The sequence below is a fragment of the Cervus elaphus genome, chromosome 21 (assembly GCF_910594005.1).
Source record: "Cervus elaphus chromosome 21, mCerEla1.1, whole genome shotgun sequence".
Classification (NCBI taxonomy): domain Eukaryota; kingdom Metazoa; phylum Chordata; class Mammalia; order Artiodactyla; family Cervidae; genus Cervus; species Cervus elaphus.
Window position 1 is genome coordinate 10,938,622 of NC_057835.1, and position 20,520 is coordinate 10,959,141.

The 20,520-nt window shown below is 44.4% G+C and overlaps 1 protein-coding gene across 2 annotated transcripts in view; it reads right to left on the reverse strand.

Moving 5' to 3' along the window:
* KHDRBS3 (KH RNA binding domain containing, signal transduction associated 3) overlaps positions 1–20,520 on the reverse strand; it is a 156,567-nt gene that overhangs the window by 39,716 nt on the left and 96,331 nt on the right. For both annotated transcript variants that reach the window (XR_006336416.1, XM_043880231.1), the window contains exon 6: positions 12,935–13,130. Coding sequence is in view for 1 of the 2 variants with exons in the window: in XM_043880231.1 (XP_043736166.1) it covers positions 12,935–13,130 (196 nt within the window). In the remaining variant the exon portion in view is untranslated. The remainder of the gene's footprint in view (positions 1–12,934; positions 13,131–20,520) is intronic.

Below are 20,520 nucleotides of genomic sequence, written 5' to 3' on the forward strand. Positions count from 1 at the left end.
AATTATATATGAAGAACAAGAGAAATAACTGAAGGCCCACACTGCTGTTTCTCTCTAGAGAGAATCACACTTGCTCTTGGTGGAAGACAGGAGGACTCACAGTCCCAGCTTCACCACACCCCACACCAGGCCGTGATGACAAGCAGCCTTCCTCTGGGAGGACAGCTTTTCTGGGTTCCCATTCAAAGTTGAGGGGATTTATCAGCCTCCTACACCCAAACTTGGGGGCTGTGGACTCCAACTACTTAACCCTCTCAAACTCTAGATTTCTTCTGAGGCCCAATTCAGCTTCTCAGCTGCCTCTTCAGGAACGGGGAGATGCTCTCACAGCCTTCTCAACCAGGGTTCCCCCAGAGAGTGAGGCCCGGCGCCCACAGTGCCTGCTGTGCCTGGGGCGGGCTCGCGTCTCTCCAGAGCGTGCGGAGCAGCGGTTGTTGGTACCACCCCCACAAAGCTAAGGAAATAATCATGCATGTCATCTTCTGTGTTCTGCCATTCAGACGAGGAACCCCAATTCCTATCAAACACCCACTGTATTTGATTATTGCCTGTATCATCCACTAGAAATGCAGTCTCCCTGAGAACAGGGCTTCACCGACCTTGTCTACTAGTGTCCCCAGGGCCTGGCACAAGGAAGACTTCAGTAAACACTTCCGGAATGGTGACTGACTGGTAGCGAAGGGTTTACTTGGGTTCTCCCACTCTCCCACGGGTCGTGGCATGACTGGCCAGGAGAGAGGTCCCAGGGGCCTCCAATCCCATGGCGGAAGGGGAAAGGGCCCCTGGCCCACCAAGATGTACACCTGATTCACAGTGCAGAGGTTGCTACACAATGAAGACATCCCTATCAGAATTTCATAAGGTTAGCATTACCATTACTCCTTGCTCAGCTTGTAGACTCACCCAGACACCTTCAGATTATCATCTGGTCTAATGGTAGAGGGACCAGCTGTGCTCAAGGTTTGTTCAGCTTGAACAAATCTGCTTGATGAAAGACGTGCTGTTCTGTTATAAACAAGAATATCTGGTCTGTCTAGTACAATGTTTTTAATACACAAACAGATCATGTTTTCAACTTTTTATTCAAGCATAATGTAAGTCATAGGAAGGTACAAAACCCAGGTGCACAGCTCAGGGAGCACAGCTGTGTAACCAGCGCCCAGATCAAGGAAGGGAACATCTCATCCCCCGGACGCTCCCCTTGGGCGCATCCTCAGTTACTACCTCCCCCCAGAAGGAATGCCATCCTGACTTTCAATACCACTGGTGAGGTTTACTTGCTCTTGAGCTTCACAAAGATGGAATCAGAGTGGCAAGCCCTCTGTGCCTGGTTTCTTTCAATCAGCTTTATGCTCATGAGATCTGTCCATTGGGCTGCAGGCAGCAACCACTGGTTCCTTCTCGCGGCCTGAAAGCTTGCCTGTATGACTGTACTATCACGTCCTTATCCAGCCCAGTTGTAAATGCTTTTTAAGTTTTGCCCACACACCTTTTATATAAGTCTTATGAGTCTCTGTTGTGGTTGCCAGAGCAGAACCACTGTGCCTTGGGAAGAAGGCCTGTTTTTAGCTTTAACATGTGGTACCAAACCACCAAACCCTTTTCTAACACAGCTGTATGGACTGACATTCCCACAGCAGTGGGTAAGAATTCCTACAGCACCCCATTCCAGTTAACACTTGATTGTTTTAACTGTAATCTTCCTGGTGGGTGTGAATAGCATTGAATAGTTCCTAAAAGTCCTATGTGATAAGCACTAATATTTCCATTTACAGATCAGTAATTGAGGTATAAAGTAGTTAAGCAACTTGCTGAAGGCCACACAGCAATTAAAGGCACAGCAGGGATTTGAAACTAGTCAGTCTGGTTCCCGACCTTGCTTTTAACCACTGTGATACATTGCCTGACCCTATACTGAGGATCCCCAAGATAATGTCGCACTATGAGGGTATCTCTAGATGTCCCCCTAAATACTCATGTAAGTCAACTGCAGGTGTTCTTATCCTGAAGAGTCACTGTACTTTGTTTCCATGTCAAGAAATCAAACACTGATTACACACTCGATGCGGGGCCTGTGGATAAAAAGGCATGGCCCTATCATCAGCTTAGAATAAAACAGGAAAACTGACAAGTAAAGGAGTGACCCTATCACTCCAAGGTGAGCACCCTAACTAGGATGTACACACATGGATCCAAATAATAGAGAGGGAGCCCCTGGTGCATACAGGGGATTGTGGAAGGCTTCAACGGGTCCTCTGTAGACTACGATCTACTTGCAGGCAGGACTGAGCTCTACGCAAGCTGATTAAAGGCTCGAGGAAACGATAACACTAAGATGGCAGGTTCCTGTAGGAAATTCATTGTAACAGAGGACTAATCTAATGCCTCAGGACTAACCCACCTGAGGGCTAGGACGCATCCATCATGCTAGCTCAGATAACCTTCCTCATTAGCGAGGCAGGATCTGCTTTCCAGGCCTCAGAGACACTGTCATTTCAGAGTCCTCTGCTTCATGAACAAAGCACTTTTCTGGGGTTGTTTTTGCTTAAAGTGAGAAGGAAAAACAAAATCCCTTCATATTCAGAAGTTTAAAATCTGAAATTATTTTCTAAAGTTTTGCATTTCTAAAATAGGTCAACTTTTCAAGCAGTTTAGGAAAGAGACAGACTTGTGAAGCACCTGATAGACATTTCAAGTAAATTGCACACTGCACTTATTCTTGCTTCTGGTAAAATGGAGATAAAAAAATTACAGAACCTTCATCTTTTTATCTAAAATAAAAAGGTGTCCCTAGGCTTTTCAATTCACATTTAAAATGCATTTTCATAAATAACCTTTTCACAATCTGTACTGTTTTAATTAAATTTCTCGCTATGGAAAACAAGATAATTGAAGCAGTTTAGAGATTAGTTAACTGTCAAAAAATTATACCAGCAGTCACTGCAATGGGAAAATCTGCGTCAGTAGAACTCTCATCGTACTCAAACTCCCAGACTAGTCACATAATTAAAACTTCAGGTGAGCTCTCAGAAGAATGAGGAATGCTTTCACTGAGTCTTTAAACAAAAGCTATATTAAAAAATGACATGTACATTTTAAAGATATATTTGGTTTTTCCCTAAAGGCTTTCACTGATGTTCCTAATTGACTATACTTCAGAAGGGTTTATTCTTTGGGCAGATGGAAAAACAGTGTTCCCCGTGGTGCCATTTTACAGACAAGGACACTGTCTGTGTAGTGTTTTCTGGAGACAAGTTTCTTCTACAGCTTTAATGAGCCTGATCTAGAGAATAGGGAGAAAAGGTGGCCTACATGTACAACACAAAGTTTAGGTTTCTCCCATTCAAACTGTCTCTATGACTCTTCAAACCTGGGTTAGGTTAACCAACATAAGAAGTCCCATGAGGAAATACTAGTTGCAGAAGAACTAGTGACACCGGTAAATTACTCAGTCATGGACTGCTTGCTCTAGTAAGTTTCATATAACAACCCGTATGTCTGAAGTGATGAAATAATTTTCCCCTTCATTTGATAATTCCTCTGTTTGCAAATACAGAGTTTTAAATTAGATGAAACTGGCTTGTCCAGGAAGCACTGGGTCTTGGCTAAGAGTGAGGCTCTCAAGCCAGACTGCCCGGCTTTACATTCCAGCTCTGCCCAGACCAGTGGCATGCCACTAGGAAGTGTTAACTCATGGTGGTGTTTTCCGGATATGACAGATCCATGCAAACAGCTGAGAAACGTGCTTGTGAGGAAGTAAGGGCGTGTGGGTTTTATCACTAACTGGAAGTGTGATTTAGGAAAAATTAGCTATCTTCTCTCAACTGCCTGGAGATCACTTCACGGGGATGAAGTGAGGACTAAATAAGATGATATAGAGTAAAGTGCCCAGCACACTAACATGTTCTGTAAATACCCAACAAATGGCAGCTTCCTTTTCTTCCATCAACTTCTAGAAGTTGAAGAGTACTCTGTTTTTCTGTCTTTACTGAGTCAGAAAAATACTAGAAGACAGAAGAGTACTATTCTATACTTCTCTGATGGTTTCCAAGTGAAACCATCTGCATCAGGTGCTGTCCTTCTAAACATATAATAAATTAAAGCAGTGACTTCTGACCTTTAGACTGAAGTTGATGCGCTCACAGAGAAGCACCTAGAAAGCTCGGGAACCTCTGCAGTAGTGAGACAGGCCATCGGCTTGGAAGGCCCATGGCTAGGGAGGTGCTGACATGCAGTTGTGATCGGCCATCGGCTTGGAAGGCCCACGGCGAGGGAGATGTTGACATGCAGTTGTGATCGGCCATCGCCTTGGAAGGCCCACGGCGAGGGAGGTGCTGACACGCAGTTGTGATCGGCCATCGCCTTGGAAGGCCCACGGCGAGGGAGGTGCTGACACAGTTGTGACCGGCCATCGCCTTGGAAGGCCCACGGCGAGGGAGGTGCTGACACAGTTGTGACCGGCCATCGCCTTGGAAGGCCCACGGCGAGGGAGGTGCTGACACAGTTGTGACCGGCCATCGCCTTGGAAGGCCCACGGCGAGGGAGGTGCTGACACAGTTGTGACCGGCCATCGCCTTGGAAGGCCCACGGCGAGGGAGGTGCTGACACAGTTGTGACCGGCCATCGCCTTGGAAGGCCCACGGCGAGGGAGGTGCTGACACAGTTGTGACCGGCCATCGCCTTGGAAGGCCCACGGCGAGGGAGGTGCTGACACAGTTGTGACCGGCCATCGCCTTGGAAGGCCCACGGCGAGGGAGGTGCTGACACAGTTGTGACCGGCCATCGCCTTGGAAGGCCCACGGCGAGGGAGGTGCTGACACAGTTGTGACCGGCCATCGCCTTGGAAGGCCCACGGCGAGGGAGGTGCTGACACAGTTGTGACCGGCCATCGCCTTGGAAGGCCCACGGCGAGGGAGGTGCTGACACAGTTGTGACCGGCCATCGCCTTGGAAGGCCCACGGCGAGGGAGGTGCTGACACAGTTGTGACCGGCCATCGCCTTGGAAGGCCCACGGCGAGGGAGGTGCTGACACAGTTGTGACCGGCCATCGCCTTGGAAGGCCCACGGCGAGGGAGGTGCTGACACAGTTGTGACTGGGCTGCCAGTTCCGGCGCTTCTACTCTTTCCTCATCTATTTCCTCCTTCTTTCTAAGTCATGACATTATACAAGTTAGAACACTATGGATAAAAGCTTCAGACTCCGGGTTAGGGAGCCTGGGATGCGATCTCAGCTCACCCCCTTTCCAGCGCACAGGCCATGGGACGGGTGCCTGTCCTGGCACAGTGCAGGCCAGGACGCCCTTCCTCCCTACTGCCTGGGTAGTGCTGTGGGGACGGGGCAGCAGCGTGCCCCGCCGCACATCCGATCGTCCACACACAGGGCCTGAGCAGAGGGCCTTCAGGGAAGAGCGCCGGGCGCTCTGCTCAGGCGAACTGGTTCTGCTACTCCCTACACCCCCGCAGCCTCGAGGAGCCTGCGTCTCCTCTCACACACGCAAGTCCCTCCGTGTGCCAGCCACCCCACACCGTGCTCAAGGTGGCACTCCCACACCAGATGGGGTGGTTTGCGGATAATTCCACATTCTGTTCAGTAAACATCATACAGCTGGGTAATCAGAGCATATCAAGTACCTGAAAGAGCTTTCATAGTCTGATGAACTCGTACACCTTCATCGAGAACGCTCCACCGTACGTATGTTTAAAGGTGATTAACCCATCAGCTCAGGCTCAAAAGCTTAGAATGATCACACAACATTACGATAGCAAGGGATGTTAGTGAATGGTAAACACCTCCTATGAATAGATGGCTGACACAATCATAATGAAATGAGGGGGAAAATTATATGATTAAAATTTCTAAGACAATTTTAGTTTATACATCTTGAGAGGTGAGTTTGCACTTGAAAAAATATTTCATTTTTAAAATTATTTTTCAAAATTTGTTTCAGAATTTGAAAGATTCATAGCCATTCACCTTTAGTTTGTTTCTCTCATTAGAATGCTTGCTTTGTTTATTCTATGACCCTCTTTTCAGTATCAAGATTTCCATTTGATGAAAATACAGTTTCTTATTAAAAGAACATGTTTAGGGTGACAGTGGAAAGCAAGTCAGTTTCAGAAAACAATCAATTACAGAATTTTAAAGTTGGAAAAGATGTTAGAACAGCATCTGGTCCATCCTTCTGATTTATAGGTAAAATACATGCATTTTGCAGATGAAGAAACCAAAAAGGTTAGTTTACACAGAAATAGTGATGTAGACAATAAAAAGGATTAGAAACTGAGTATTTTACATCTCAGAATAATAGTATTTTAATTAAACTGCATTGTCTTTCATATTTATTAGTTCATATTAAATGTTTGCTACAATTGACTTCATGATAGAAGTATGTTTAACAGTGTGCATGACACATGGAATGACAGAGGTAGTTGGCATTAGTAAAAGTCAACCTCATGTTTATTTAGTAGCTCCAAAATATCAGACGTCATGATAGGCTCTGGGCAAACTAATGTTTTAAAAAATGATGTAGTCCCTGCCCTGAAGAAATCCAGTCTACCGGGGACAAAGACAAGTAAGTTGACTCTGAGGCAGGTTTCAGGGCACCCAGGATGCTGCTGCCTATGCCTGATGAGGACCAGGAAGGCTTCATGACTGAAGAATAAACAGTAACAAGAACTGGTAGGGACAGAACAAGAAAAGGCATTCGAAGAGACCCAAGAGCACGTACAAAGCCACACAGTTCAAGTCCTGTTATGTTTAAGAAACTGCCGTGGAGGGATCGATGGAAATAAAATGATAATGTGGGAAGGAAAGGGAGTTAAGAGGCTGAAGATGCTGTCGAGAAAGTCTTCAGACACCACTCAGAAGAATCTCAACTTTATCCTCCTAAACTTCTAAACTAGTTCTCACGCTCCAGGGATGGCCGAGCAGTAGTATCAATCAGGCTTTAGATGCCAGAAAGTACAGACTAGAAGTAATATGAAAAACACATTACTTAAGGGAAGGACCCAGGGGGAGGGGAGGACCACAAGCAAAGGTGAGACTGAGGAGGCGATGACAATCGTCTGTCTGTCCATCTATCCAGCCACATCTGGCCATCCATCTCAACAACCAGCGTTTACTGAGGGACTACTATATGTGAGGTGGTAGGAGTAAGAGTAACACAGATTTAAGGTCTGTGAGAAGTCAGACGTGAGAAAACACATGGACAGCTAACTGCTAGGTGTGGAAGGTGCGGGCTCTGTGAGAGGACGTCGTCACAGCATGAGCTGTGATGCAGGAGGACGGCGTCTTCCCGGAAGCCGCTGTGATGGAGGTGACCTGTTACTTATGGGGAAGTGAGCTGTGTCTACTGTGAGAACGCAGGGAGTGAAGACGGAAGCACGCGATCCTGGGCGCTGGGTTCCCTCACCTGGGCTCTGGGGGCTGCACCTCAGCCTCCACCGAGCTGTAGGCGCCGCGGAGAGGAAAACAGGAAGGGACCCTACAGAGGGTCAGAGGGGTGGCTACTCATCCGCAAATGTCAGGGGACAGGATAGACATGCACAGGACTTCAGAGACGATAAATAAAGTGACCAGACTGAGTGTCCAGGGAACAGTCGGCCCTCAGTAGCCACGAGGAGCTGGTTCCAGGACCCCCTTGGATCCAAAACCCACAGGTGCTCAAGCTCCTATATAAGATGGTACAATATCTGCGTAACACCTACCTACCCCATCCTTGTACCTTAAATCATCTCTGGATTATTTATAATACCTAATGCAATGTAAATACTATTTAAATAATTGCCTACATGTGGCAAATTCAAGTTTTACTTCAATTTTAGAAATTTCTGGAATTAAAAAAAAAATGTTCCATTAGTAGTTGGTTGACCTGCAGATATGGAGGGCCCTCTGTACTCTATGTTTTCTTTGTGTGTGGAACCTAAAGCAATTCATCAAAATGGATCTCCCTTTAGAGATTCATATGTAAATTGGACTCTGCCAGGAAGCATCAAACAGGTCCTTTTGTGTAATGATACCAACATTTTGAATTGTTAAAGTGTTCTCATTGAATAGATTCTGGGTTATACTAATTATTTGTCAGTTATTTAATTATTTGGACATAAGTAATGAATCAATGTCATTTTGGGAAAAAACTGCTTCTTGTCCTCAAAAAAGAGATGAGAAGTTACTGTAATTATGCCTGATTTTACTAAGTTAAAAGTGGAGCAGAAAGCCCCAATTTATACTCAAATGAATGAAAACACATCCATTATCCATTTTCTTCCTTTTTGGAAAAAAGCTAACTACGTTGAATTGCACTGCATTCTTTGAGTTATTCTTAGAAGACCAGTGTTCACGGAGATGGTTAACCTCTGCTATTCACATGGCCACTGTGAGTTCTATATGCTTTAGTGACAATACTGTTCTCACCATCAGACTTATTTGCTAACAGAGGTTCTTCTCAGTGACACACGCTCAGGGGATATCTGTGACGGTGACTCTGATGAAGAACAGCTGCCCAGATGACATCATAAATGATCATTTTCACCAACTCACCTTGAGAAAAATCAGTCCAATTTCAATAGACACATTTCGACAAGAAAACACTTTTACATTATCAGGCTTTCTTGCTTGGGCTAAGAGGAAACACTTTCATAATATGCATACTATTATGCCCACTTTTATAATGGGTAACTATTTAATAAAAATAATTTTAACATATATTGTAAATTGAGTTTTTCTTGGGCCTAAAACTGCACTGGAATACCTTTATTTTAGTACACATAATCTGAAGAACACTGAGTATTCTAAGGACTGAAATATATAGTTTCTCAAAAAAAAGCACCAGTTGTGGCAGGATTAAAAGAACAGGGTTTCATCTCTTTTTTATTTAAATAGGCAACTGATAGGACTTCCTTGCATCTTTTATTCTGGAAATAATGGCCTCAGATACTAAATGTTAAATGAAAATTAAAATAAATAAATCACATGGGTCAGATATAACCAGCAAGTTCTATACAAAAAGAACATTTGTTACCACAAATGTATTTCAAGGAAATCATTAAAAATTACATTTTTGAGTTCTAAAGGAATGACAAGCCTTTTTTAGAGATACAGACGCCCAGAAATTCCTAAAGTGAAAATGCTGGTTCAATTTTTTGCCAATACATATAATAATGCCTTATTTTTTTTTTTAAGTCCTAACCCCATCCCATTCGTCTCACTGGTCTTCAGTTTCCCTTTCCCTACTGAAGGCAGCTGATAACCAGAGAATGAGTAAACTGAAGGGGCCACAGAGGTGACCTGATCTCCCTCACTGCACCTCCACGGGGAGCAGTGTGCGGGGCCTGTGGCACTTTCCTGAAAGATGAGGGGACCTGACTCTGCCAGCTCGTAGAGCCTGGTCTCAATCCAGCACTGGCTGCTCAAGACAGAACACAGGCCCTGAGTCGTGGATCCCCGTCTGCGCCCTCTCTCCACCCTGTGACGTGGGAAAAGACACAACTCTCCACACCTTAACAACAGGACCACAATACCTCTGAGTGGCTGTGAGAACAAGATGGCACAACATGCAAGATGGTACCTCATGGAGAGCAGTTTCTCATTAAATGTTACATCCTTCTTGAAAGTTCATTCTTATGCTCAGATCAGATTTATAATACGTGATTCTGTGATTTTCAGGAGTTACACAGAATCAGCCTTCCACCTCTGTAATCTGCAACTGCCCTCCTAACCCTAGAAGACGAGAATGATGAAGGGACGATCTTTTTTCAAATGCCAGCTATCATACTCTTCCCATGGGATGATTACAGCAATTGGCTTGGAAAAGATCAATGGCAACTTTCACTGGGAAAACTTACCAGGTCTCTGTGCAGGGCTGTCTAGTCCAGTAAACATTCACTGAGAGCTTACAATGTGCCAGTGAGACTATGAACTGACTAAGATACATGATGCTTTTCCTGGAAAGTCTACTATCTTCTGAGAAACAGACATATACTAAGTGAAGACTGCACAACACTGCTAACAAGTTAGATATAAACTGCTAAGAGATGAAAATCAACAAAGAGTTTGGGGTGGGTCCCCCACAGGTGGCAATTAAAAAAATTCAGTCTTGAGAATGTTGATTCTTTCTGCAAATATTTATTAAGGACTAACTATGTGCTGGCCATCATACTAGGTGCTGAGAATATAAATGATATTCTGATGCTGAAGCTGAAACTCCAGTACTTTGGCTACCTAATGCGAAGAACTGACTCACTGGAAAAGACCCTGACGCTGGGAAAGATTGAAGGCGGGAGGAGAAGGGGATGACAGAGGATGAGATGGCTGGATGGCATCACCGACTCGATGGACATGAGTTTGAGCAGGCTCTGGCCGACAGTGAAGGACAGGGAAGCCTGGTGTGCTACAGTCCATGGGGGAGCAAAGTGACTCAGTCACAACTGAGTGACTGAACTGAACTGAGAATACAAAGGTGTGAACAGGGTGTGTGTGTTGGGGGGGGCGGATCCCTACTCTCATGGGATTTAGAGTCTAATTTATGATTATTCCATCAATGGAGTAATTACTTTAGTATACTCTAAGGAGACCACTTTCAAGTTTCCCACTTGTCACAAGAATGAATACCCACTTGGGAGGTTAGAGAATCCAGCTTTTTCTAAGTTAGATATCCTGTAGTATACCCACCTGATCGAAAATCCTAGAAATAAGCAAGCAAACAAACAAAAAAGAATACTTTTTCCCTTCCCATGCTGCAAAGCTAAGCAGCCAGTGTAAGTAACCTTTAGAATCTCAAAAGGTTAAGACCAATGGCCAATTATATCCAGGACCACCAGCGTGGCCATCTGCTCTCTAAAGGCCACTCTGTGGTCAGGCAGCATAAGGAAGGCCCTGGGTGGGAAATGCAGCCTCAGGAATTACACTGAATGTCTGGGGAAAGCCAGGCGTGAGTGTGGGCTCACCCAGTGAAGGCTCCATCCTCCTTCAGAGCCTCCACCCTCATCTGCTCCTGAAAGGACATGCGGGTTCCGCTGGGGAGGCCACTATCCCCTCCCTGTTGCAGTGGATAGGAACAGGGGTTATTAACAGAATATTTGCAAGTCAATTGTTTCAGTGCTTTTCCCATCATTTATCAACAAATAGCAGAATTAAGCTTAGAAAACCAAGTGCCTTGAATTTCTTTCCCTTTTGCTCCCCTAAACTTTAATCTTTCAAGAAATTTCTACTTGTATTCATCTAATTTCACTCAAGACTCACTAGAGTAAACATTTAGACACACACACGTGCGTCTGGTTCACACTGTAGGAATTCGATCCATCTCGTTGAGTAGAAAGATGAATTAATGTATGGAAAGAAGGCACTAGGTCTTTCTGAAACAGGCAGATTATGAAGCCAACAAAGCTAAGTCCCCTCCCGACTCATCCCATGTTACGGCACAGCGGGGTCAGGATCCACACAACGGCCCGATGATGATGAAGACGCCATCCAGCACGTCTACAGCAGTCAAGCCTACGAGGTCTCCAGGGACGCTGAGGTGGCAAAGAGCAGACACCAGGCTACCTCAAAGGAATTTTACAACATTTGCTTCCCTTCACAACAGTCTCTGCCACCCTCACAAGACTCAGCCCTTGTGGGTGAGTGTGAGGCCCAACTGCCAGTTTGGTAAGAAGACTAGCAAACAGGACCACATCCAACTGTAAGGAACACAGAGATGAGACAGAGGCCCGTCCTTCCCCAACTGAATGGCCAAGTGGTGAAACTGTCCATAATGAATTTATGTTTAAAGTATACTTCACTGAGCTCCCAGTGCACCGTCTCTGCGGAGTATAAGGGGGCACAGCTCTCGGCCCTTACCCTCAGCACCCAGTCCAGCGGGAGGCTGTGGGGACACCCAGCAGGTAGGCACCAGTAACAGCTGACCTGAATCTGCAAGGACAGACAGGAAACGCTCCGAGGACAGAGAGGCGCTCTCAAGGCAGAGACCGCTGCGTGAGCAGAGCTCTGGAAGCCTAAGGGGACTCAGTACACTTAAGGAGCTACCAGAAGTTCAAGGTGACCAGGACAAGGGCTCAGATCTTTCCAGTGGCTGCAGATGACACGGAAGAAGTTGTCTGTGGCCAGGGATTATGTCAGACTTCCAGAAACTGTGCAAAGAGGTGCTGAGCTCCAAGCAGGAGACCTCAATTAAGGCCAACGTGGAAATCTAGTGCTTTGGGAACCGGAGGACTGGCACTGCTTCCCTTTCTTTGACAACGGTTGATATAATCTTCTTTTAATATTAATACTTTCAATGACTAATATGACACATCTATCCAGTACTTATTTTCCTACTTTATGTTAAAATAGAAAGTCATAGAAAGAATCCCAGGGGTTCTGTATTCTTGTTAAAGAAACCAATGCTCCCACCCCCTGCTGCCCATTTTCCATAGATGTATTTTCTTTCTCTTATGTTAAGTAAGTCTGTGGACCGTATCAAAGAATTACTGAATGATAAATGGAAAAACTGATTTGCATTAATTAAAAAAACTAGAAACTTTTATTTTCTTCACTGAAAAAGAATTTCCACTAAGAATCCATATTCAGCAGCAGAGTCTAAGAGGAAACACTTAAGGGTAAAAACGACTTGTTATATGCAGGCAATTATTTTTTAAAGGACTGAATCACTCAGAGGCAACCTGTAGTGGATGAACGCTGTGTCACAAGCCTGTGTGACAGCCTGCCAGCACGTCTCCTCGGTCCTAGGCTTGAGCCTCCCCACCACCCAAATTCACCGCCATAGTTATTTGACAAAGAAGGTTATTTCTTTCACATTTTCTGTGTCTCTGATACCAAGTACTTATTTAGCACTCAGTAAATGCTAAAGAGCTCAATTTGAGCAGGGTGAGGGATACTGGTCTGCATCACACGCCTGACACTGTCTGCATCACAGGCCATTAAAGCACCTTCACTTACATAGTCTCCATAGGTCTCCTGCGTCGGGGGCGGCGGTGGAGGTCTGTACCCAGTTGGGGGCACTCCTCGTGCTCTGGGAGTGAGTAGTCCTCTTCCGCGACTCACTGGCCCTCGGGTGGAGAGGACGCCCCTGGAAGCTGGCGTCCCCCGTGGTACCCCGACTCCCACCGGCCGGGCTGAGACTCCTCCCCTGCCCCTACAAGCAAGAAAGTCACATTAAGAATTTGCATGGTGTTCTCCAGTATTCCAGTGTTCACATGCACTAACACCTCATGAAAATCAATGTTCCATAAATCTGTAAAAAGAAATAAGGACACTATATGCAAAGAAAAAACTAAAGCAAGTCAGGAACAGATTATCTACCTAAAGAAAGGAACTTCAATCATTCAAGCACCTAGTCCAGTGATAATAAACATGGTAACGTCAAAGAAGCCCCAGCATTGGTTCCTCTTTGGGACCCAGAACAGGAAGCTGACATCCGGGGAGGCTGCATCCCCTAGGGCCATCACGCCCCACCAGTCTCAGCCAGTCCTCACTCCAACACTGCGACCTGGGCCTTACTGGCCCGACTGTGGACAAGAAAACAGAGCCCCGCAGGGATCTTATGGCTGGCTGAGAACACACAGACGGCAAACCCAGGACCAAAATACACACCAGATTCCAGAAAAGAGGGAACAGAATGGACTTTCTCAAATAACATATCTACTACACAGGATGGAAAGCACAGTTCTCAAGTGAAAGAAACATATTTTCTGAAGTAGAATGCAACATAGTCATGTATTTCTAACATAAAATATGAGACTTCAAGTCAAGAGAAGAAGGAAGGAGGCAGCCAAAACCTGAGCAAGGGTGCAAGTCCTATGAAGAAATGAGGACAGACATTTAGCTTTACTGGAAAATACAGGCCCAGCCAGGCCTACCTCCTGTGGACAACGTCCTGCAAACAAGGAGAACAGAGCAGCTGATGTGGCTGCCTGTACACCAGTTCTCTCCTTCTTCTTTAGTTTGACTAGAATAGTGAATACACAGCTGAAAATGCAAATCTCACAAAAAACAGAGAAAATTAACAAAACCAAAAGCCAACTCTTTGAAAGGATCAATATAATTAACAAACCTCTAGACAGGCTAAACAAGGAAAAACAATATCAGAAATGAAAGAGGGGGTCACACTACTGATCTCAAGGACATTAAAGATAAAAACAGGAAGATTACGAACAACTCTAGGCCCACATATTTGTTAATTTAGGTGAACTGGATTAATTCCTCGAAATACACAAATGTATTTATTAAAGAAATTTATTTGATAATAATCTTTCAAAAAAGAAATTTAATTGATAATAATCTTTCAAAAAAGAAAGCATCAGATCCAGAGGATTCACTGGCAAAATCTATCAAATACTGAGAAGAAATTGTATCAGTTTTCCACATTATCTACCAGGAAGTAAAATCAGAGGGAACCTCTCCCAACACGTTCCCCGCAGCTGGTCCTTGGAAATGCCTCCTGAAAATTACTTCTGCATTACAGGCTGGGCCTGGCCTGAGCCACCAGGGGTTACAAAAGTGACCGGCCCCAACCTGGCCTTGAGCCCTCATGGGGACCTATCACAGGAGGTGTCTCCCAAGAATTTTTTTTCTAAGTCCAACACGACTGGCCAAGGTGTTGGGAGACAGGGAGGCTGAGAAGGGTGACAGGGCTGGGCTAGGTGGTCTCTGACCTCCCGAGGAAGAGACGTGCGGTCCAAGGAGAAGCAAAAGACATTAAAGATATTATAAAATGGAAATAAAAATTTATAAATCAGTATCTCCCATGAACAAAGATGCAAAAATCCTAAAAAATAGAAGCAAATTGAATTTAATAATATATTAAACACATCACGACCAAGTAAGACTTATTCCAAGTATGCAAGCCTACTTCAACTGATAGCTCAGCTGGTAAAGAATCTGCCTACAACACAGGAGACCTGAGTTTGATCCCTGGGTTGTGAAGATCCCCTGGAAAAGGGAATGGCTACCCACTTCAGTATTCTGGCCTGGAGAATTCCATGGACTATATAGTCCATGGGGTCGCAAAAAGCTGGACACAACTGAGCGACTTTCACTTGAAGGTTGCTTCAACATTAATGAGAATCAATGTGATCCATCCATCACACCAAGAAGGCTTAAGAAGAAAAATCTTAAGATCAAACCTTAAGATCAAGCAGCATTCAATGAAATACAAGGTCATTCATGATTTAAAAAAATCTCAGCAAATGGATATATATTCACTCAGGTTAAAAAAGAACATCTACAAAAAACCTACAACTAATAACACATCAAATGGTGAGAGATTGAATGCTTCCCCTTAAGATTAGGAAGAAGGCATGGATGTCCAGCCTCACCATTCCTATTGTATTAGAAGTCCTACCTAACTTAATGAGGCACAAAAAGGAAATAAAACTTTCAAGACTGTGGACGAAGAAACAAAACTTTGTTTGCAGGTGACATCATTTCTCTGTAAAAGTTTCCAAAGAACCACCCAGATCAAGATAAAAAAAAGCAACTATACAAGCAAACAGTAAACCAGAACTAATAAGCACATGAAACACAGTCTTGGAATACAAAGTTCGTAAGTCAACTGCTTTGCTATAAACTGCAATGAATAACTGAAATTTTGGTAAGTGGCTAACAGTGATAAGCCATGCAAATAGTATGTTTCCATGATATGACATAATAAAAATATCTATTTACCCTATGGTTTTTGTTCCCCAAACTAATAAGCCTGGGCTAATCTGAAAAATATTAGACAAATCCCAAACAAGGAACATTTTACAAAGAACCTGATTGGTACTCCTCAAAACTGTCAAAATCATGAAAAAAAAAATATGACTTTCACCTTTAGGGAACCTGTGTTATCCATCCATTTGTTAAGTATTGTAAATTAGATATATATATATATATGTGTATATATATATATATTTAAATACTAGGCCATAAAAATTGGTGCAGTAAAATTGGTGGTCAAGAAGAAGGACGCTGGATTCAGATCTGAATGCAATTCCTGACTGTGGTTATTTAACCTGCCCTCCAGTTAACATTCAAACGCATCAAGGGTCTGAACTTCCCGGCACAGTTTCCTCAACCGTAAGAGCTCTTTTCCTGGTGTTATGGGGAAGGAAAAATGGCGCAGGGCACACACAGTATTCAGCACATTTCCTGCTCAAAACCACTTAAACAAATTTCAATCTCTCTGAACTGTATTGACAGAAATCATATCTTTAGTTTTACTCATCTTTTTATCTCCATTATATACCTAAAAAATCTTCGGTGTAATTAGAGAATAGTTTCTACTCCTGATACATCTGATGCATCTGTGCTATGTCAGTCACTCTGTGTATAATCAAACTAATTAAGGCTCCTGCTTCTTTATCTCATATCCCACCCCTGTCATCCAAGGCACTATTCAATCACAAAATATTCAATACTTTGTATAAATTCAGGTCTTTTAAGTTGAAAACATAAATTTGTATTTAAGAACCTCACAATTCTCTCCCATGAGCACTGACACTGTGAGGTTATGTGCCCACTGGGTTTAGGAATCACACTAAAGAACCTGTGATAGAGTTTCAGACGAGTCATTTGATGCGTGTAGCTCGGGACCCTTATCTACAAAAGACACTTTGAAGATTCGTCTCTAAGAGTCTGAAACCCCACAGGAAGGGTGTGAAGCAGCACGGCCTTAGTGCTGTACCAGGCGCTTGGCGAGGGAAGTCATGACAGAGGCACGGCCAGCACGCACATCCCGCTGCACCGCCGTGCGCGCTCACCCAGTGCTGCAGATCAAGCTCAGGGCAGAGCTAACGGCAGGATTGATGACACGCGGTGAGAGCAGAAAAGGCGTCTGTGAGATGAGATTTATAATGATAATCAATGGGAACTCGTTTATTTTTTACTTGAAAAGTTGCTTCAAATTGATAGGACTGGGTGCTGCACTGCTCAGAACAGGGATAATGGAAAAGCAGAAACCTAACCTATCTGAGTACACAGTTTCATAAGCTGGTGAATGTGTGTGATTGTAATGGTTCTGTGTGTTTGCATTTTTCAGCACAGTGATGTTGATTTCTGGTTTTACAAGTCAGATATGAAAATAATTGAAATAAGTTTTTTTTCCATGGGAACCGTGCTTTGAATGAATACAAAAAGTTATTGATCCATTAGGAACTAATTATTTAGTTTATATGTTAGTAAGAGGTTTTAGGATATGATGAAAAAGCCCATGCTTTGGGTTCAACACACAATAGCCTCAATACTCAGATCTAGTCCTGAGATCACTGGGTTGCTGAGCCTGGGCTTTCCATCCACAGAACCAGTAAACAAGATCCAGCTCTCGTGGAATAGTTGTGAGCGTTACAACTATATCAAGTGCCCAAGCAAAAACAGGCACTCAGTAAGTGGTGGTCACCTGTGGACTCTGTCCTCAATACTGTCCTTCTGGTTGCTGACCGAAGAGTGAGGAGAGAGAGACAGCAGAAGGCACAACTTGCATTAGGTCTCATCTTACACGTTCGGCAGCAGCACGTTTATGTACCTTCTATACATGTAGCAGCAGTAATGCAGTGTGGTAGAATAAGGGTATAAATGTATATCACAGTGTTTGGCTTTTGTCTACATATTTTATGAGAAGCAAAAGTACAGAACAAAACAATGAATTTGATAAATTAGCTCAAGCCAGCTCCAGCATTATTAGCTGGGTAAGGCCTGGGCCTCAGGAAGAGAAGGGCCTACAGCTGATCATAGCAGGGGCCTGTGGATCTAGTCAAGGTCTAGCCGGTGTCACAGTGAGAAAAGGCCTTGCTGAGATCCATCCGGGGATCAGCCTTGACGCAGTAATGACCTGAGGGGTGCTTTACTTTCCCACAGAATCCCTGACACGTGTGACAGCATTTCTTCATCTCTGATGGTGTGTGCTTCTAAGAGTCAAGTGTAATCATAGAGATTTTTTTTTCTTGCCAGAGGTTGAGAAGGGAATGAGAGGCCAGACAGAAGGTAAAAGTAAATGTAGCCTAAGGTCTCAATCCCTCAGACTAAACATAAGAAACCGCCAGGGCGAGGGAGACTGAAGTTGTGAAGAGAGGACTGGGACAGCTTTCACCCGGAGCACCTCTGCAGATCCTGACACATGGGGCTGGGCCCTCTTCTCCTCTCACACTGTACTGCGCACCCACAGCACATGGGCCTGGTCTCAGGGCAGCGTCAACATCAGGAGGTCTAGGCTGGGACTGAGACTGCATGTCCAGCAAGCTCTCAAGTGCTGCTGTGTGTGGCTTGGATCCAGAGGTTACAGACCTGTTATGAAACCTGCTGGCTATCTCTCTTCCTTCCCCTGTGATTCATCTGATAGGGACAGAGTGAAGGGACAAAACAAGGAATTAAACAGTTAATCCCACTAGGTGATTCTAAGAATCCATAAAAAAAAATATGGGAGACTCCTGTCAGTTAACGATTTCCCAAGAAAGCAGGTTTGCTTAAGCACAAAACCAAGTAGGCTTGCTGAGCAACAAAACCATGCAACAAAAACATGAGACATGTCCCCAAATTATGAAACAGTGGTGGCATGAGCCCCACATCCTGCCTGTGAGCTCAGTAAATTAGTGATCCTTAGGACATGCTCTCTGCACACATAAACAATAATCTGTGGACCCAGCTTGACCATATAGGGACAAGAAAACTCTCCTGCTCAACTGATGATGGAGGAGAAACTGTAAGAAGTATCTGTGCTACAGGACTTCAATTTTTAGTGAGGGGTCATTCTGAGTAATCAGGAAAGGAATTATCCCATAGTCTAAGCTTCAATGGACAGTTAAAAACATTAAGTAGGATTTGAATTACTGTGTGCTCAATGTTCTGTTCTCATTTCACTGATGAAGAAACTAGGCTTAGTGAGGGAAGTCCGCTGAGACCACCCACTAGGAGGGGCCCGGGTGACTGTGATTCTCCTGTAGCCACAGCCCAATTCCAGGCATGTGGCGCCATTTTCCCTGCTTTCAAGCCCTGGCCCCTCTGTGTGGGATGACTTCCCTCTCCTGAGTGTGTCGGTGTGCACGCTCCCCATCTTCATTTCTATTTCACTTCACTCTTCCTCATACCCCTCGTCCTCTTTTCAGCCAGTCTGCCATCACTACTCGCTGCTCTGACTTTCCTCTCATGATCCCTGAACGGCTGGACAATGACTTAGTCACCATCTGTGTAACTTCACTTCCTGTCACAGAAAGAGCTCAGGAAACATGTGACATTAAATGACCTAACACCAGAAACTGACTTCATGTTCAAAGAGGAAAAAAACTGATTAAACTTTTGAAGAACCAGGGTGCTCTGGTGCTGTGACCAGGAGAACTGTGCTCCGTTCCAGGCTGGCATTTACAAGACAGGTTCTAGCTGGAAGTTTTCTCATTGTTTGCCATGTTGTTTGCCTTCCCCAAACCTACTAAGGTGATTTCAAAAGAAACCACAGGTTTTTCTCCTGTCTCTCCTGAATCAACTCTAGTGTGGCTGTAATAACTCAGAGAGCAGGAGGGAGGAAGAGCAGGGGGTGCTGAGGACACGGGGATAGTTCTGCGCTTACGGCAAGACAGCAGAGAAGCTCATTTCCAGGGAAAGTCCTCCAGCCTCTGCCTGCAGCGAGGAGCTCGTGTGTCCTGATCACCGCCTGGGCTTCAAGGGCATGGACAGTAGACACACAGAGTTGGAAGGAAGGAGGCAGGGGCGAGACAGTTCTGACAGGTCAGGTGGTACAAGGTCCTCAGCAGGCAAATCCAGGAGGGAATCAAACAATTTATATACCATCCCAAATTAACGACTTTTTTCTCCAACTGGAAACTTATAATTTAGTATAAAAAGAAATAGATCATCATTTTTTCCTATTTCCAGCCTTTCCTTAATAATAAAAAAGGACTTTTTAATATAGATTGGTAGATTAATGTAAATCATGTCATATGTTGGTGAAATATTTATGGCCCATATTTTAACTACTCAGTTTTCCTGATAACATTTCTCATAACTTCCCCTACTGTGGAGAAAGGTATATCATTTTTGTCATTAAAACAATCTTCATCATCTGTGATATTATTCATAATCCATTTTAAAAAGAGAATAGGTACCACGTGAAGGTTAGTATTGATGTGAAAATGAGGGTGATCACGTTCTGTCTGATTCCGTGGTTGAGAACTTACGTAGTGCCCACTCGTCAACGCGACTGTGGCTAGAATTTATCAGCAGCTACTGAGGTGCCAGCCGTATAAAAACACGGTATCATTAATATCAGTGGGGCAGGATCTAATGTTAAGACGACAAGTGATCACCACATGCTGACAGTTCATGCAGCGTCTGGAAGCTGCAGATCTCCGCGGTGGCCCCAGGACAGGTCCACTCTTCACAGAAGTCTGCAAATGTGCTGAGGCTCCTGCACAAAGCACAAAGACTGGCAAGTGCAGTCAGAAGCTCTAACCTGAGACTGCCATCCAGGAAGAGAAGAGAGAGAGGAATGCAAGATATGTGAAGAGACCGGAGCTGAAACTTCCCCCATTTGATAGAAGGTCTTGAGTTGACAAGGT